The sequence below is a fragment of the Gymnoscopelus braueri genome (assembly GCF_963280865.1).
Source record: "Gymnoscopelus braueri genome assembly, chromosome: 6".
In the NCBI taxonomy this organism is placed as follows: domain Eukaryota; kingdom Metazoa; phylum Chordata; class Actinopteri; order Myctophiformes; family Myctophidae; genus Gymnoscopelus; species Gymnoscopelus braueri.
The window spans coordinates 47,532,460-47,544,704 of NC_137607.1; the positions used below are offsets into that span (position 1 = coordinate 47,532,460).

Consider the following 12,245-nt stretch of genomic DNA (forward strand, 5'->3'; position numbering starts at 1 on the left):
TTTGTACTTTTAATCAAGTACATTTTGATTTCCGGACTTTTACTTGTAACAGAGTATTTCTATATTGCAGTATTGATACTTTTACTTAAGTAAAAAATGTCAATACTTTTTCCACCACTGCCTATAGGCTAAACACTGAATATATGCTTGTTTCTTTAAAGCAGCTGTAGCAAATATGAAGGATATATATGACAATGCCATAGCTGTTTTATTTGATGGTGATACATAATAAATCACTGCCATCATTCATTTTAACATAAGGCTCCAACATAAACAAGGCTGTAATTGTATCATCAATCTCACCATATTCGATGCCTTTTAAGTGGCATAGGACACTTAAAACAAAGCCTTCACATAAAGAAACACAAAACTATGATTGAATACTTGAATACTTTATTTAGAAGTTTGCAGAGAAAAAAGCACATGGGAGTACAGTTCAAATTACAAGGTCAACTAAAAAGGATGAAAAGCCCAAATGAAATCTTGAGCAATTTCAACAAACATTCATGTCACAACATGGGTCTTCAACAAGGGGTCCAGGACCCCTAGGGGGTCCTCAGAGATACTTCAGGGGGGCCGCTAAAACTTTTTAGACTAGGCTAAGACTTTTTAAATTTTTATTTTTATTAACCACTTGAAACCTCACATCACTATTCTGGGGGAACATTAGACGAAAATAGCAGATCTACAAGCTCACAACGCGCCTGCGACGCGTTGTGAGCTTGTAGATCGGCTATTTTCGGCATAGAGGTTTGTTGTTCAGAGAAAAAAAGAGCTGACCAAGTACAGAGCCAAAGGTCAAGTTTACAAAGTATTGAGGGTTTAAGTCGTTAAATGTCTAAAAACTCACATTTAACATGAATCCAATATGTAGTGGGGGTCCCAGCTTCATCTCTCTCTCAGCTATGGGGTCCTTTGGCCTGAAAAACCTGGTCTACAATAATGGGCCTTGTAACAAACAGTGGTCATCTACATATAATTATCAGCTGCATGTGAGCTGGCCCAGATACCGATGATGGTAATGAAGCTGACTGATAAGAAGATGATGTAGAAGATGAAGAGCAGGCGGTCAACGATGAAACCCACCTGGACCCACTCCTCAGAGCTCTGGTTCCCTGTCAGCTGCTGGTCCACCTGGAGGCGGATGGCCTGGAGGTCTTTACCCAGCCTCCTCATCTCCTCCAGGGCCTTATCCTCCACCTCTGGCCCCCTCTCCTCTGGAGCTTTCTCATCAGCCTTGTCCTCCACTGCCACCAGAGGGCAGGCATTCACTTCTAGGAAACAGGTATGCACATGACATTAGTGTAAAATAGCTGGGCATGGGAGGTAAATAGATCACTGGCTTTGAGTGAATGGGGTGAATAAAAACGGCAAAGTTCTGAACTGACATCACCTGTCCCTTCTGGCACATGCAGGTGCATTAGGCCTACTCCTAATTCAGTGCATGTATGGTCAGCTAAATGTACTTGGTTATTTCCTTTCATTGGATGCTATGCATTGTGTTGTTTTCATGAGAAGAGTTTGTTAACGTCGCTGTTCCATTGAGGATGTATATCAGATGTATATAGAAATGTGGACAAAATTGTCGCAAAATTGTCGCAAAATTGTCGCAATTTAAAAAAAATAGCAGATCTACAAGCTCATAGTGCGGCACTCTATTTTATACTTTAGTCAAACTAAAGTATAAAATATGGTTGAAGTGGTTAAAATGATTGACGCTATGATAACACATTTTGCTGGGGACCCCCTGGTACCCCCCCAAGGACCCCACTTTGAGAACAAATGCTATAGTGGAATAAAACTCATATTCTTTGATTATATAACTAATACCATATTATTCCCATACCTGAGTTAGTTTTTTCTTTGGGCTTTGGAGGAAGGCCTACAAGAGGGCCCAGGATATGTAGGACCAACACCTGGACCCATCGGGGGACCGGAGTGATGTTCCAACTGGAGTCACACAGGAGATTGGTGATGAGGATGGTCTCTAGTAGGCTGGCCACCATCAGAGCCAGGCAGAGACAGAAGAACACGTCTGAGAAGAGAGAGTTCTGTTAAGGTAAGTCCCCACCAGACCGACTTTGGGCCAACTTGGCGTCGGGAAGCGTTCTATATAGTCGTCCAGTCGGTTAGGGGTCCGTCGGGTGGTCCGTCAGGACCTTTTCGGCCGACCCAGAGCCGACCGAACATGTTCAGTTCTTTGCCCGACTGGGAGTAGCTATGTAGCAGAGAAGACGTGACAACAAAGGGCTGTCGGTGTTGCCAGATTATGTGAGAGAAACAAGCGACCATGTCTATGAAAACCTACATTCACTGTTTCTCGTTGTTGCTCCCAGAGAGAGAGATTGATTGATTTGACCTACTTTTGCGCTGTGGTGATGACGTAATTTATTGGGAGCAGGTGTGTAAGATTCCATAGTATAAACATTTTAATTGGCTTTCATATACTCTTAATATATTTTTTTCAAATTAGATTTGGCCTGATAGATCGAAATGTGCTCAGTTTTGGCTATTTTCTTGGTGTTAATTTCAATAAATTAAAGGTAGGGTAAGTGATTTACTTTGGTTAAAATAAGTGGTAAATAGCTCTATATTCTGATAGTACTCATTGCTATAGAGTGTTTGTTCAGTATTAATTCAATTCAATTCAATTTTATTAAAGACACTTTACATGTAGAGAAGAGACCCGACATCCCACCCTGAGCAAGCAATTTTGCGACAGTGGCAACGAAAAACTCCCTCTTAACTGGAAGAAACGTCAGGCAGACCCTAGGCTCTAGGGTGGCGGCCTTCTGCCTCGACCGTGTCGGGGGAAAGAAGAGAGAGAGGGAGAGACAGACAGAGGAGAGACAGAAAGAGAGATACAGTGCAAGTAGTAACAATAACACTAGCAGCAAATATAATAGTGTAAGATAGTATATGATAATATAATATAATAAAATAATATAGTACAGCAATAGTGTGTATGCAGTATATAATGGTATAATAAAAGAATGTTAAGATAATATACAGTATAGTGTAGTGGTATAGTGTAATGTAGTAGAAATCCACGGTCGTGCTCCATGGAGAGGCCCGGTCCGCAGTCACAGTATTGAGCTGCAGCTGGGGGTCCATGGACCTGCGACGTGGGAAATAAAAGAAACTCCGGGGAGCAGGTCCCCGGTTGTAGAATTAGTGGCAGGCCTTACTAGAGCGTGAATCTGTACAGGGTTAATTACAATTGTACCAATGGGACACAAACCCACACAACCAAAGGGAGGACGAGAAAGGAGAGGACGAGAGGAGAGAGGAAAAGGGGGGGGAGGAGAGGATGACTATAGGGTGACTGAGTCTATACACTTTGGCTATAGGCTTTATCATAGAGAAAGGTTTTTAGTCTAGTCTTAAATGTACAGAGTGTGTCTGCTTCACGGACTGAGACTGGGAGAAGGTTCCACAGCTGAGGTGCCTGAAACTTAAATGCTCTACCTCCTGTTCTAATCTTTTTGGGGTTTCTTGGAGCTGTAAGCATTTTTTCATACTGTGGACGCAATGGTGTTCTGGCTGGTTTATAGGGCTTGATGAGTTCTTTGAGATATACTGGTGCCTGTCCATTGAGAGCCTTGTATGTGAGGAGGAGAACTTTAAACTCTATTCTGTATTTAACCGGGAGCCAGTGCAACGAGGCCAATGAAGGAGTGATATGATCTCTTCTTCTGGTTCCTGTCAGTATGCGCGCAGCGGCATTTTGGACTAGCTGCAGGCTTTTTAGGGACTTACTTGGGCAGCCTGATAATAAAGCGTTGCAATAGTCCAGCCTAGAGGTAACAAATGCGTGGACAAGTTTTTCTGCATCGTTTTGGGACAGAATGTGCCTAACTTTTGCAATATTACGCAGGTGAAAAAAGGCATTTCTTGAAATTTGTTTTATGTGGGACTGAAAGGACATATCTTGGTCAAACGTGACTCCCAGATTCTTTACAGTGGCCCTGGAGGTCAAGGTAATACCATCTAGGTTAAAATTCTTATCGGCTAGTTTATCTCTGAGGTGCTTAGGGCCAAGTACAATAACTTCAGTTTTGTCCGAGTTGAGGAGTAGGTAATTACGGGTCATCCAACTCTTGATGTCTATAAGCTTGAAGTTTAGCCAGTTGATCTGTTTCATCTGGCTTCATCGATATAATTGTGTATCATCTGCATAACAGTGGAAATTTATAGAGTGTTTCCTAATTATCTCACCTAAAGGAAGCATATATAGAGTAAATAGTATTTACAGTCGGCTGTGGAGAGACAAGGAGTCTCCTTGTCTCTCCACCTCTTTATTAAACATAAAATGCATTTTCGTTTCAGTTTCAGTTTCATTTCCAATTTTATCCAACCAGGACAGAGAACTCAATCAAGATACAGATTAAACAAGTGAAATTGGAAGTGATGACACTAAGAAATGAGCAGACAAAATTGGAACTGGAACACTATACAAATTCAGCTTAAAAATGGGTACTTTCTCCTGATTGGCTGAGATTTTGACACCTACCGAAAAATGTATTTTCTGTTTATTAAAGAGCTGGAGAGACAGGGAGACATCTGTTACTGAAAAAACACTCTATAGCAATGATTACTATGAGAATATAGTATTTTAACCTTTTAACAAAATACTTTTTGTTTTAACCAAAAAATATCACTTACCCTACCTTTAATTAATGTATTTATTTTTGATTATTCGAATAACCGTTTTCAAAAATGTTGTGTAGACGTCAGCAGTGGTGGAAAAAGTACTCAAATGTTTTACTTGAGTAAAAGTATCAATGCAATAGATGTACTCTGAGTCTGTTAAGTAAAAGTCCGGAATTCAACATTTACTTGAGTAAAAGTACTAAAGTATTGGTATAAAAATGTACTTAAAGTACCAAAAGTAAAAGTACTAAAATGTTTGAAAATAGCAGATCGACAAGCTCAGAACGCGTGCATCGCAACACATTGTGAGCTTGTAGATCTGCTATTTTCAAATAGCTTATAGGTATAAAATAGGGCTAAAGTGGTTAATGTATGTTTTATAATGATTTATATCTGCAAAGTAACTAGTAACTAAACATTTCAAATAATTGTTGTGGAGTAAAAGTATAGACAATTGGAAATACTCCAGTAAAGTAAAAGTAACTCAAAATTGTACTTAAGTACAGTACTTGAGTAAATGTACTAGTTACTTTACACCACTGCACGTCAGTGAAGAAAAAAAGAAAAAACGCTGGGAACATCAGGGAAACAAGCCCAAAGTCGCTTATAATAAGCAGACCTGGCAAAGCTGGCAGGCTATGCTCTCTCAAGAACAGCAGAGGGCGCTGTTTTTCCTTTTCTTTTGGCGATTGGTTCCCAGTCGGTTGACAGACTAAATGCCAACTTTTGCCAACCAAATACCAGTCTGTTGCAGTCTGAAGTAGTCTGAAATAGTCTGAACCAGTCGGTCTGGTGGGGACTTACCTTTACACGCACACTAGGGTTGCCATCTACCTGAAATTCAAATACAGGACAGCCGGCTGGGCGTATTTTTCCTGGAAGGATTTTTCCAGGACTATGACAAGGGGAAGGTGGTGTTCATCAATGCTACCGATTCAACACCAATGTATACATTCAAAGACAGATTCACTGAGAGAGTGTTCCCTTACTTTTCTCCCGGTATGTACGACGATGGGAAAAGCTCCAGCCCACTGAGAATTTGTCCAATGTCAGTATCTATATTTTCCAGGAAAATAATAAAATCACTGTATATATAGTTTTTGTGTATTATCCACTTGAACCCCAGCATGCTTAATTCTGGGGGGAACATAAGCCGATCTTGTAGATTGATTATTTTTGGCAAAGTGATTTGGTGTAGACTGGAGGGAAAAAAACGGTTCAAGTACAGAGACAACTCAGGTCCAGTTGACTAAATCTAGAGGGTTTAAGTGGTTAACAACCTGGATTATACTATATACTGTACGTATCTATATGAACTGTTTGAACTTGTAACAAGTGTGTCATTGATTGATTCCCACAAATAAGGAACAAAGTGGGTTCCTTATGATGGGACGATTCTGTATTTCAAGGGATGCACACACACACACACACACACACACACACACACACACACACACACACACACACACACACACACACACACACACACACACACACACACACACACACACACACACACACACACACATTTCAGTTAAGCCGTACAGAAAGCTATAGCTAGTCCTCTGGCCTTTACGCCTGGACAGCTTGTACTACTGACTTATGAGAGGTATGCTGCTTCCAGTGACCGGCAGCAGGTCGTTCATCATGAGGAGGAAGACGGTGTAGCCCAGGATGAGGGTCATCTTGAAGGAGGAGCGGTCGACGCTCTGGGGAGGAAGCAGGAAGCTGAAGAGGTCCACTGTGATGAGGAAACAGCTGGGAAGGATGAGGTTCACCACATAGAGAGTAGCTCTGCGTCTCAGTCTGATCTACAAGGGACAAGGAACAAACCATATAGGTTCACCGCTTCTGGGTTCAGGGTATTATTACTACATATCATAATATCTGCTATCAGTATATTCCATTGAATATGTTTAAGATTTTAGATTTAAAGTGCTCGGGTGGTGCAGTGATAAAGTGCCTTCCCACCACCGGGAGCGTCTACAAGAACACAATTAGCCCGTGTTCGGGGAGGGAAGCCGGGGCGGGGAAGATGATATTTGTCGCTGCACGTATTCCTACGGGCTGGGGGCGCCTGTCGGGAGGGAGTGCTGGGCAGGAGGATTAGAATGAAGGCCCTACGTCCTCCCGGTTGGGGCTCCCCACTGGCAGGTGAGTCAGTAAGATACAACAGCAGTGACAGCACACAATTGTCCGTGGGGAGGAATTAATTGGCATAACGACAACATTGGAGGGAAAAAAAGCAACAACACATTATTTTTAAAGATTTAAACGTACATGGAATGCAAGCTCAGGGATATTTTTAGTGTATGTGATGTCCATCAGCTCCCACTCTCCCATGGTTGTCATCACCTCCTTTGAACTTGTCAGAATAGCCTCTGGTGAATCCCCAAGTGTCAATGTCACCTCATTCTCTGAGAGGAGAAGAGGGACCAAACGAGAGATTATACAAGGAAATAAGAAGAAAAGGGTAAGTTATGATTTGTTCCTGTCGGGCAGAAACCTCTCATCTCCACGTTTGAACCTTTTGTCTTTTTTTTGCAAATTAACACCCTACTTGATCATACTACAGGGTCACACAAAATAATCAAAAGTAGCAGATCCGCAAGCTCAAAGCGCGGCACAAAGTGTTTTGAGCTTGTAGAGCTTGTAGATTCTTTTGAATTTGAATCCTGAAAACTCAAAGTTTTGAACATATCTAATGTCCATTATTCATTATTATCCATTATTAGTAATATTCATAGTGCACCTCACCAAGGTACAAGAAGGAATTGAAGGTGAGAGTGCAGTTCTGGACGTCAAAGGGGAAGGTATAGATGTCAAGGTGGCAGGAGCTGACTACCCTCATGGGCAGCCAGTCTTGTATCAAGCCGTCATGATAGGCGGTCACGTAGGGGACAGACGGGGCGTCGTTCTTCTCCATGCTGCAAGATGGGAACAAAGCAGAACAGCAGACTGATGTCATACAGCTCTAGAATGACCTTTTTGTGAAGTATTTTAAAGTCATTCCTTGTTTTCAACTCATCATCAGGACATTAGCCTGACATTAGCTAGACTTATCACGTGGGTTCACTGGCCAATGCCAGGCTATCATGCTGAGTACCTCAACACCGGAGCACCCCAGGGATGCGTGCTGAGCCCTCTCCTCTACTCCCTGTACACGTATGACTGCATAGCCACACATGTCTCCAACACCATCATAAAGTACGCGGACGACACGACAGTGATAGGCCGAATCGTCAACAACGACGAGTCTGACTACAGAGAGGAGATCAAATCACTGGCACACTGGTGCCGTGAGAACAACCTCTCTCTTAACGTCGACAAGACCAAAGAACTGATCGTGGACTTCAGGAGGCCGCGGAGAGACCATGCGCCCATCCTCATCGACGGTGCTGCAGTGGAAAGGGTCAGCGAGTTCAAGTTCCTCGGAGTACACATCGAGGAGGACCTCAAATGGGAGACGCACTCCACACACGTGAGGAAAAAGGCTCAGCAGCGACTGTACTGGCTCCGCCGCCTGAAGAAGCTCGGAGTAGGACGTCGCATCCTCAGGCTGTACTACAACAGTTCTGTTGAAGGCATCCTAACAGGCTGTGTCACGGCCTGGTACGGGAACTGCACTGCCCGAGAAAAGGTCAGCCTACAACGAGTAGTGCGATCGGCAGAGCGGATAATGGGAATCGAGCTCCCAGCGCTCCAGGAACTGTACAAAAAGCGGTGCGTGGTCAAAGCCAAGCGCATCATCAAGGACAAGCACCACCCAAGTCACAGACTGTTCAACCCCCTACAACGACCGCGACCGGGCAAGGGGCTCTACCGCAGTATCAAGAGTTCCACCACCAGATTTTGGTGTAGTTTCAATCCAGCTGCTGTCAGAATGCTGAATGGGGCATAAGCCTGGATGAGTTCAGCAGCCTGACAGCAGGCGGCGCAGACTTTTCTGGCTCTTCCTGAACACACCTGTGGATTATACCAGGGACAATGACTTGGACTTTAGCCCCCCCTCGGACACACCTGTGGACTACACCAGGTACAAATGACTTTTTGTTGCACTCCCTCATGGAGCTACATGCGGATTATACTAGGGTCAGTCCACTCTAGGTGGACACGCACTGACCTTTTGCACCTTAATCCCTTGTATAACGCACTGACTTTTTTTGGGTCTTTTTATTGTGCTCCTTTTCCTCTAAGCACCTTAACGTCCTTTGTCTATCATGCACAGTATAAGTATAACATGCACAGTATACAATACATTGCTGCTATGCTCAGGCACCTTAGTTTAGTTTTTTAGTTTTTTTATTATCTCAGGTTTTTGTAAATATGTAGATAACTTGTCTGGCCTTCTGTTGCTCTCTTGTTTTTGATCTCCTTCCCACCTGCCCCCCACCCTCTTCTTCTCCCCCCCCCCCCCTCTTCTTTCTATGGAAACTAACGTTGCGATGGGAACGATGTACAAAAAAGAATTTCACCCACTTTTTTACCTTGTAAACCTGTGATGTGACAATAAAACTGATTCTGATTCTGATTCTGATTCTGTACTGATCCGATACAGTACCAACGCGTAATAAAAGAACAATCTAGGAATAAATAACAATTCCATTAATAATAGTTCAAGTGCAGCCACAAGTTAGTAAAATAATAATGTAAATAGTACAGTAAGAGTATAAAACAGTATTAAAACATCAACTGAAAATAAATTTTCAGTGCAAATGAAGATATCATAATTTACGTTATTTTTGGGCAGTATCGTTAGCTTTTACGATACTGTTATCGGTATTGGAACGACTCTACTTGTTAAGAGACAATCATGTAGTACATGTAACAGAACTCACAATTCTTCAATCACTACATCTGGAACCCAAAACTTTGTTCTTGGTAGAGTAATCATGTTGGTGCCACACTGGACCGGGTCCCAGCTGAAGAACTCATTCATCCAGGTCTAAAACAACAAACCAGTGTTACTGTGCTGTACACAAAGTAGGTCTTTGTAGGTCATATGGATGCTGGGTTAAAGGAGTTGTTCACCCAAAAAATTACTTATTTTCTATCAATTTCACATCCCATGAAGCCTTGAATTCATTAAGTTTTTTTTGTTTTTGTCGCATTCCTAAAACAATAATTTGATGACCTCCTACTGACCCGGTCATCCAATCATTGGCTCAGGAATGCGACAATAACTATAAAATCTCCATGAATTTAAGGCTTTATGGGGTGTGTAATTGATATAAAATAAAATAAAAATTGGGTGAACTACTCCTTTAATAATGAAGTCATAGACAATGCAGAATATTTGTATTGTCATTACTGAGTTTTGGACTGTTGCATTGTTGTCAGAATGTAGAACAGTGAAAGAAATTAAGTAAAGTCCAAATAGTGGTCAACCACAAGTAATTGTTTTGCATTGTTTAAGATAAAATACTCACAAAATAGAGCCAGATGTATGTATTCAGAACCTGAGCTTTTTCATCCTGTTTTTTATAAAAGAGAAAATAATAATTAAGCAATATATAATTCTTTAAGACCTATTATTTTGTGGAAATTAAACATCATTGTGTCACTTTAGACGGCTTATGTATCACAATACAATTAAAGACAAACTACCATAGACAATTGAAAGTCCAGACTGCATAACAATACTTGAACTAAATGAAATACTATAAACCTCTTGTCTGGGTGTCTGGAGTGGAATGGTCCACATCAGAGGTAGGCAACCTTATAGGCACGGGTGCCAACATTGGCAGAGGGAGAGGTGATTACTGGCACATGCTGGCATGTGTGAAACAGAGGATTTCTGGTTTTTAAAAAATTATAAATAAAAAAAAATAGTCAATTAAATTGAGTCCCCTCACATTTGTATGCAGATTGCATCCTGCACATAATTCTACATTCATTCAAACTCTGAACTGACTGGGGAGGGAGTCTGGGAGACAGGTTGGGGTCTAATGACAAAATGTCCTGATGTGAAAAAAAAAATAGGTATCTGTGGACAATCAAAATCTGTTGGAAATATTTTAATTTGATGTGGTCTTAATGTTTTAATGGCACACTGACTATTAAGAAAAAAAAAACATGGCACTTCATGTCAAAAAGGTTGCTGACCTCTGGTCCACACTGTAATAACTATTTTGTGGAGAACAGAACGTTCACTGATTCTACAAGAGGACGTACCACGCCGAGAATACCGTACAGGGTGAAGGATGTGTTGACATAGGTGGTTGTCGACCTGTTCATGACGGGCCGTATGGCGCTCAGCTTGAAGACAGGTCCCAGAGCCTCCAGGAGAGCAGGGGGATCCGGACGCGTACAGTTCAATACAATGGCACCATCACATGGAGCTGTGGGACGACCCTGGTCATGTTATGGTTATTTGTTCTCTTACAGACTTGCTCGCTTTTATATATCATCTTAGGCACGGGTGCCAACATTGACCCAGCGCAGGGTAGTCACTGGAGACTGGCACACTGCCACAAGTGTGAGAGGATTTTCTTTTAAAGTTAAATATTAAAGGAAATGTAGTCAATTAAACCAAGTCCCCTCACATCTGTACGCAAATTACATCCTGCACATAATTTTACATTCATTCAAACTCTGAACTCTGACTGGGGAGGGAGTCTGGGAGAGAGATGCCTGGGGTTGGAGTCTAATCCTGAAAATATTTCAAAAAAATAAAAATAAATAAATGTATATGGACAATCAAAATCTGAAATATTTTATGTTGATGCGGTGTCATCATTCTTAATGTTTATATGGCACACTGACTATCAAGGAAATAAAAACATGGCACTTCATATCAAAAAGGTTGCCGACCCCATTGTGATTGTAGCATAATGTGCGGAACAGGTCCCAACAACATTCCACTGCTTCTACTATAAGTACTAACTATAAGTTAGTGACAAATAAAACCACCTTGATTCTTGTAGATATTCTATTATTTCGGAACATTTTCATACATAATTAGAGTCCACAGGCGGATGCTGGGGTGGTGTTTGGAGCGAGATAACAACAAAAATTAAGCATTAATATTAAAAGACCACTCCTTACCCTTCATGACACTGATGGTAATGATGCACAAAATCACAAAGTTCTGGACTGATGGCTGGAGCAGCTAAAATTGACATTAGCAAGATTAAGTAATATAATCAACAGTTAAATATGACAGAACTAGAAGTGTTTATCACAATCAGAGCTTAATCCATTTTTTTAACCTACAAATGAGACACATGTACAGTATTGCACCATGAATTTCTTTTTTACCTTCAGTTTAGAATTCTTGTCATCCATCACACTGTGATTTCAACGCTGTCAGAGTGTAATGGTTTCTTCAGCTTCCAAATGGCTGCAGATCACAGAAATTTATAACCAAAGAAAAGGTATTTTACATAAACAATCAATCTTGATGAGGACTGCGAATGGAAATGAGCTTCCAGCTAAATCCGGTATTTACATGCGATAATCTTCATCTTATTGAATACACGTTCATGTACTGAATGTTCATTGGTCCTGTCCAAATAAAGTAAAGTAACTTACTTTAGTAATTTACGTAAATTACTGGATCATAGTTTTTTTTATGTATTCAATTTATTCAT

At 41.3% G+C, this 12,245-nt stretch overlaps 1 protein-coding gene across 1 annotated transcript; it reads right to left on the reverse strand.

The window, feature by feature from the left end:
- Window positions 1-969: 969 nt before the first annotated feature.
- LOC308086977 (5-hydroxytryptamine receptor 3C-like) lies at window positions 970-11,940 on the reverse strand (the record flags this gene model as incomplete). Its single annotated transcript, XM_080430618.1, has 8 exons — window positions 970-1,274; window positions 1,847-2,035; window positions 6,254-6,464; window positions 6,934-7,070; window positions 7,411-7,580; window positions 9,492-9,598; window positions 10,828-10,932; window positions 11,914-11,940. 8 exons carry the CDS (start codon window positions 11,938-11,940, stop codon window positions 970-972), a joined length of 1,251 nt encoding a protein of 416 aa, XP_080286744.1.
- Window positions 11,941-12,245: the final 305 nt, after the last annotated feature.